General features: G+C 48.0%; 1 protein-coding gene across 1 annotated transcript in view; it reads left to right on the forward strand.

The window, feature by feature from the left end:
- The window catches only part of Akr1a1 (aldo-keto reductase family 1 member A1), an 11831-nt gene extending 7572 nt beyond the window's left edge, over positions 1-4259 (forward strand). Inside the window, exons 3-9 of the mRNA XM_010610173.3 lie at positions 570-689; positions 857-1008; positions 1584-1779; positions 2077-2276; positions 2532-2604; positions 2733-2819; positions 4095-4259. Of these exons, the coding sequence (XP_010608475.1) occupies positions 570-689; positions 857-1008; positions 1584-1779; positions 2077-2276; positions 2532-2604; positions 2733-2819; positions 4095-4160 (894 nt within the window). The 3' untranslated portion in view covers positions 4161-4259. The remainder of the gene's footprint in view (positions 1-569; positions 690-856; positions 1009-1583; positions 1780-2076; positions 2277-2531; positions 2605-2732; positions 2820-4094) is intronic.
- Positions 4260-7022: the final 2763 nt, after the last annotated feature.

A 7022-nucleotide genomic window follows, 5' to 3' on the forward strand; every position in this document is an offset into this window, starting at 1 on the left:
TTTTTTTTTTTTTTTTCTCTTCTCTTTCTCTTCTCCCATCACAGGGCTTTGGGCCTAGCTTCTGTCTCACTTCTCTGCCTTCCTTACCCCTGCTACCACCTGACCCCTTACCTCTTTTACTGACCTGAGCTCCCAGAGCTTACTCTGTCCACATGGCTTCCTGGGCGTCTCTCCCTGTGTGGCCTTGACACAGGAATTTTTGTTTTGTATCGTGGTTCTTTAACCAGCTTCTCAGGACTAAGAACCTATCTTTATGATCTGTTCTTCTGTCTTCTGCCTATTTATTGATCCATCCTCTGATGCAGAAGATATTTACTAAAGCCTTTTTGCTAGTTGCTAGGAACTTGTTAGTTTTTGGCTGAGCCTTGCTGAGATGGACTGAGTGAGAAGGAAGGAACGTTGGAGGCTGGTGGGGTTTGGGAAGGACTTAGGGCTTGGGCCACTGCTGTATAGACTAGAATCATCTCTCTCCTGCTGCATGAATGGTTCTGGTATGTTCCTGCTCCGCTCTCAGTGGGTTTCGTTAGGAGCATACCAGAAGAGCTGAAATCTGTCCTCTTACCTGGCAGGTGAAAGCAGCCATCACGTATGCCCTCAGTGTGGGCTATCGCCACATTGACTGTGCTGCCGTGTACGGCAATGAGCCTGAGATTGGGGAAGCCCTGGAGGCAAACGTGGGACCAGGCAAGGTGAGGACTGGAGCCGTGGAGAGTGTGGCCTGAGAAAACTAAGGGGCTGGGACCTGGCTGAGGAATCTGGCATCAATCAGCTTCTTTCTAGTTCCTCTCACAGAAGTAAGGGTGGTGAGACTGGGTGCCCTGTGCTCTTCTCATGGTGGGCTTTGCCCCCGTACCAGGTGGTACCTCGGGAGGAGCTGTTTGTGACATCTAAGCTGTGGAACACCAAGCACCACCCCGAGGATGTGGAGCCTGCCCTCAGGAAGACGCTGGCTGACCTCCAGCTGGAGTATCTGGATCTGTACCTGATGCACTGGCCTCATGCCTTTGAGTGAGCTTTGCCAAGATTTTAAGCTGAAATTGGGAATTGGGAGCAATAGTGTTAGTAATTTATGTCACAGTAACACAGGGGGCAAAGGACGAGATGGGCACACTTGGTCCTCCGACACAGGATCCTAGCTTTTGCTGCTACAGCAGCCAGCGGTTTAGCTATAGAAAATGAATACATAGTATGTGTCTCAGAGGTACACAAGTGGTCCCTCCTGCTCCATTATTCATTCAGGAAACGCACTGACCCTTCTGCTGAGCCAGGCCCTGAGGAAGTCCCAGCAGAGGGTGTGAGGAGTCTCCCATCAGCAGGGGGCCCTGTACTAGAATGGCAGATAACTCCCTAAGGAGGGGAAGGAGTTCCAGAAGACTTCCCAGAGGAGAGGAAATACAATCTGGGCCTGCGGAAGAGGGGAGATGGAATGGCCGTTCCATGTAGACTTGAAACTTGGGATACAATCTAGAAGGCAGAAAAGCCGTAGCTGTTCCTAAGTCTTTGCACCTTGCTCTCTGTGGGCTTGTGATCTGGGACATAGGCCCCACGTTTGTGCCCACACTTGGGGGGCGTGTCTCACTCAGGCGGGGAGACAACCCCTTCCCCAAGAATGCTGATGGGACTGTGCGCTATGACTACATCCACTACAAGGAGACATGGAAGGCTCTGGAGGCACTGGTGGCCAAGGGACTGGTCCGAGCGCTGGGCCTGTCCAACTTCAGCAGTCGGCAGATTGATGACATACTTAGTGTGGCCTCTGTGCGCCCAGCTGTCTTGCAGGTGAGTACTGCAGGCAGATCGGTGGTTTAGGGGTGTGTGCCCACAGCACGAGAAATTGGGTGATGGAGCACCTTCACAGAGTGGGCTGGCAAATTGCTAGAAGTGTTGGTATGTAAACCCGCACAAAGGTACCTAAAGGTGGGTGTTGGATCCCTGGGAGAAAAATGAGATCACCAGGGAAAATGGTGAGAAATGTGTTGTGCTTGGGGAGAGGGGGTCAGTGAAGGGCTGGCCCTGGGAGGTGCCAGGCGAGCTAATTGTGGCCACACCATGGTAATGGCTTGTTTCTTGGCTCAGGTGGAAAGCCACCCATACCTAGCTCAGAATGAGCTGATTGCCCACTGCCAAGTGCGTGGCCTGGAGGTGACTGCCTATAGCCCTCTGGGCTCCTCTGATCGTTCTTGGCGTCACCCTGATGAGCCTGTGCTTCTTGAGGAACCAGTAGTCTTGGCACTGGCTGAAAAGTATGGCCGATCTCCAGCTCAGATCTTGCTCAGGTGCGGGGACATTCTTAGGGAACAGGGCTCAGGTTGGGAGGGCCCTGGGTTGGGCGGCCTGGTTTGAGAGATTCTTTATTTAAGTCCCTGAGTGAGGCTAAGAATCTTGCCTTTCGATCTGCTGGGGAGACCACTCTGAGGCTTGTTCCCCATTCCAGTGCGCTCCGTGAGCTTAGGGAAGGCTGTGTGGAGGGCAAGACAAGGTCCCTGAACATTGATTCCTCTTCCTCATTTACCTTCATTCCTTCACCATAGGTGGCAAGTCCAGCGGAAAGTTATCTGCATCCCCAAAAGTGTCACCCCATCTCGTATCCTTCAGAACATCCAGGTACTTCATCACAGATCCTGTCCTCAGCTCACTATGACTCACAGTCTGATTCCAGCTCTGTCTGGCTCAGAAGATAATATTGTGAAACTCCAGCTTCCACTCACAAGGCTGGCTTTCTCGTCCCCTAGGTGTTTGACTTCACCTTTACCCCAGAAGAGATGAAGCAGCTAGATGCCCTCAACAAAAATTGGCGCTACATTGTGCCCATGATTATGGTAAGGGTGTATCACCTCCTAGAGTTGGACTGGCAGGATTTGGAGTGGGATTTTCTTTTGTTTTGTTACTGGAATTTGAACTCAGGACCTTGCACTTGCAAGGCAGGCGGCAGAACCACTGATCTAAAAATCCCTGGCCCTGGAGTGGGATTCTGGCCCAGGTGTGGCCTTAGGCTTGATGGTTGGAGGAGGAATAGGGTAGAATGTTGTTGGTTTTAGATTTCATGATCTCTTTTTTAAGGCAAGGAATTAGTAATAGCTCGGGAATAAGTCATATAGCCTTAGTTCTGCTTCCTGATAGCTTGTATAGATCTTTTTTTACCCCCAGTACTGGGGATCCAGGACCTTCACAATGAGCTATAGCCCCAGCCCTTTTTTATTTTTTAGTTTGCAAAAGGTTAAATTGCCCATGGAGGACTCAAGCTTTTGACCTTCTTGGCTTAGCCTCCCAGAGTGCTGAGACTATTTTTTTTACAGTACTGGGGGGTTGAACCTAGAACCTCACACATGCTAGATAAGCTCTCTATCATCGGTCTGTACATCCCCAGCCTTTTTGTTTTGTTTTGTTTTTTGGTGCCAGGGATCAAACTCAGTCCCCAGCCTTTTAAAAGATTTTATTTTGAACCAGGCATGGTGGCACACGCTTGTAATTCCACACTTGGGAGGCTGAGGCAGGAGGATCACTGTGAGTTTGAGACCAGCCTGGACTACATAGTGAGTTCCAGGTCAGTCTCAACTACTTAGTGAGACCCTGTCTCAAAGCAAAACAAAATAAAAAAAGATTTTATCTTGAGGCACTGTCTCACTAAGTAGCCCAGGTTGCCCTCAAACTTATGATCTACCTGTCTCAGCCTCCTGGATAGCTGAGATTACAGTTATGTGCTATCATCCCCAGCATCAGAAGGTATTTTTGACCTTTTTAGAGGGGCTAGGGTGGAATCTGCTGCACAAAGGGAAATATATAGATCCCCAGCTTAATCCCAGTTATTCTAGGATCAGGGATTTAGCTCAGTGGCACTGTGCCTGCCTTGCAAGCGCAGGGTCCTGAGTTTGATCCCTGGTACTGCAAACTCTACAGACAGGCAGCTGTACCAGGCTATGAGTTTGGCGCCAGATGCCATTGATACCATGGCCTTCTCTGAAGCTGGGGTTCTGGCCCCTGCTGTTTGGTGTAGTACCATATACGTAGGTGGGGCTGTTCAGGAAAATTTGGGGGAAATGCCCCAAGTCTTTGGAACGTCAGCTCCTGTTAATGTAGTCATCTGTCTCTTTCAGAGAGATGGAAAGATGGTCCCGAGAGATGCAGGACACCCTCTCTATCCATTTAATGACCCATACTGAAGAAATCAGCTTCCTGTCTTGCCTTTCACCTCTCTTGCTATGAGGTCCTGCCTGCTTCTCTCCAGAAAAAGCGAGTCAATAAAGCCATTGGAGAATCCACATTGTTTGTTTGACTTGTCTCTGTGGGCCTGGGATGGAAGCTGTTTCCCTTGGGGATGACAGGCATAAACCTTATATGACATGGTCCTGAAGCCCCCCACTTCCTTATCTTCTGTCCTAGAGGGGCCTGCAGGTCGCTGAATTCCCCTTTCAGGTAGCACCATCTAGTGGCCACTTTTAGCATGAACGCTTCCCTACAGTTGTCTTACCAAGAACAAACATTTGTCACCTCAGGATTGAGAGATATGGGCAGTGATAGCGCTATGGTTTCAAGGCAGTGCTGAGCCAAGACCTTCAATTGTCACCCTCCTGTCCTGGTCAGTGCCTAGATTTAAGAGGATGGACAGCCCAAAAACATCCTCAGAAGTTTTGGGGTCACAGCCTGCCAATCATGAAAGGAGAGGACAAGGGTGTTCCTGACAGATCCTGTCACCAGAATGTATAAGCTGCTTGAGGGCAGGGTCAGAGCCAAAGTTGGTCATTCTGCACCCAAGTCCCCACTGGTCAGTAGGCTTCTGTAAGGATTTTGGCAAATAACCAAAACTAGACTGTAAACTCCAGCCCCACAAAACTCATTTTGCTTTCCCAGACAAACCATTATTCTTAATTTGGTGAGTACTTATTGGGTACTTATGGATTAGACACAATGTTGGACCCTTGGTAGAACTATAAGACAAGTCCCTACAGTTAACTTCAGAAACAGACTTTAACATAATTGCATAGTTCAATTACAATTAGAGAAATGCAAGAAGAAAAGCCTCCACTTACTAACCAGCTGAGATGTAAAGGATGAGTAGAGATCAATTAGTTAACAGACTGGACAGCGTTTCATAAAAATTAGAGATCTCTTTTTTGGTTTTTTGAGACAGGGTCTCACTATGTAGTTGCAACTGACCCAGAACTCACTATGTAGCCCAGGCTGGTCTCAAACTCACAGCGATCTTCCTGCCTCAGCCTCCTGAGTGCTGGGATTACAGGTGTGTGCCCCCATATCTGGCAAAAAAATTGGACATTTGAAAAAAAAAACCCAGCGCAGGGATTTAGCTCAGTGGCACCATGACTGCCTTGAAAGTGCAAGGTCCTGAATTTGATACCTGGTACTGGGGGGACAAAAAAGCCAGATGTTGTGGTGGTACAATTCCAACACTTGGGAGGCTGAAGCAGGAGGATCACCACCAGTTATAGGCCAGCCTAAACTGCAGAGCGAGACCCTGTCTTTTTTTTTTTTTTGGTACCAGGGGTTGAACTCTGCACTTGTGAGGCAGGTGGCAGCACCATTGAGCTAAATCCCTGGCCTAAGACCCTGTTTTAAAACAAAAGAAGTGGACAGTTTAGGAAAAAAGCTTTGAAAGAAAGAAAAGCTAGGGGCTGGGGATTTAACTTATTGGTGCTGCCACCTGCCTTGCAAGTACAAGGTCCTACGTTCAATCCCTGGTACAAAAAAAAGAAAAGCTTTGGAAGAAGCTGTTGGAAAATCTAAAATGCCAGGCTAATGGGGTGTTGCGGCTTGGGGCAAAGAAGATGCTTTCTAGGGTGTGGCCAGATGTCATGGAATTTTAGGCTCATGGTTTCTGGGTTTCCTGTTTGGGCAGGGGTCAGTGTTGACCCCTTTTGTCACTTACACCCATTTTTTTTTAATACTGGAGATTGGACTCAGGACCTTGAGCTTTCAAGGCAGGCCCATGCCACTGAGCTAAATCCCCCTGCCGTATCTATACCAATTTCTTACAAAATGAGCTGCACAGTCTCCTTGGCCCTATAAGAAAAAAGGCCCCAATTCCACTAGCATTTTGTACCTATATCTTTAAAGCTCGAAGCTGCTTTTCGTCCCTACCTGAAAGCTGCAGGGGTTAATAGCAGTTTTCATTTTTAGCTTCCTTGTGATGCGTTCAAATGGGAATGTTGTTTAAGGTGGGTGCTGGGAGTTGAACCAGTGGGAGGTGTGTCTCATGTCTGAAGAATTTTCCCTTTTCTTAATATTGGTAATGAGAAGCTTGTGCTTACTTCGGCAGCACATATACTAAAATTAGTATTGTGAAGCTAAGGCAGAAGGATTGAAAGTTTGAGCCTACCCTGGGCAATTTAGCAATTTAGTAATACCTTATGTCAAAATACCACAAAAATGCTAGGGGTGGTACACATTTTTTATCTCAGTTTTGTTTGTTTTGGTACCTGGGATTTAACTGGGGACCTTGCTGGCAGGCTGGAACCACTGAGCTAAATGCCTGACCCTTATCTCAGTTTGTTTCTTTGTTTGGTACTGGTAATCCAACTCATGGCCAGGCAAGCACTGTGCCCCTGAGCTACAACCCTGGCCCTTATCCCAGTTTCTGAGAGGCTGAGGCAGGAGGATTGCTGTATATTCCGGTCCAGGCTGGGCTAGAGTGAGTTCAAGGCCATCCCAAACTACATATATAGACCCTGCCTCAAAAAATCAAAAATCAAAACAAAAAGATGAGAACGTCAGATTTCAAAAGAGAATGTTTAATGGGTAGGGGATTTAGCTCAGTGGTTCCCCACCTGCCTCACAAGCAGGGTCCCAAGTTTAATCCCTGGTGCAAACAACAACAACAACAACAACAAACAAACAAAAAAGAGGATGTTAAAAATATAGTAGATTAGCCCAGTGTGGTGGTGCACACCTGTAATCCCAGCACTTGGGAGGCTGAGGCAGGAGGATTGCTGTGAGTTTGAGACCAGCCTCGGCTACATAGTGAGTTCCAGGTGAGTCTCAACTACATAGTGAGACCCTGTCTCAAAAAA

This window comes from Fukomys damarensis, unplaced genomic scaffold (genome assembly GCF_012274545.1).
Source record: "Fukomys damarensis isolate Sample0158 unplaced genomic scaffold, DMR_v1.0_HiC HiC_scaffold_23, whole genome shotgun sequence".
NCBI lineage: Eukaryota > Metazoa > Chordata > Mammalia > Rodentia > Bathyergidae > Fukomys > Fukomys damarensis.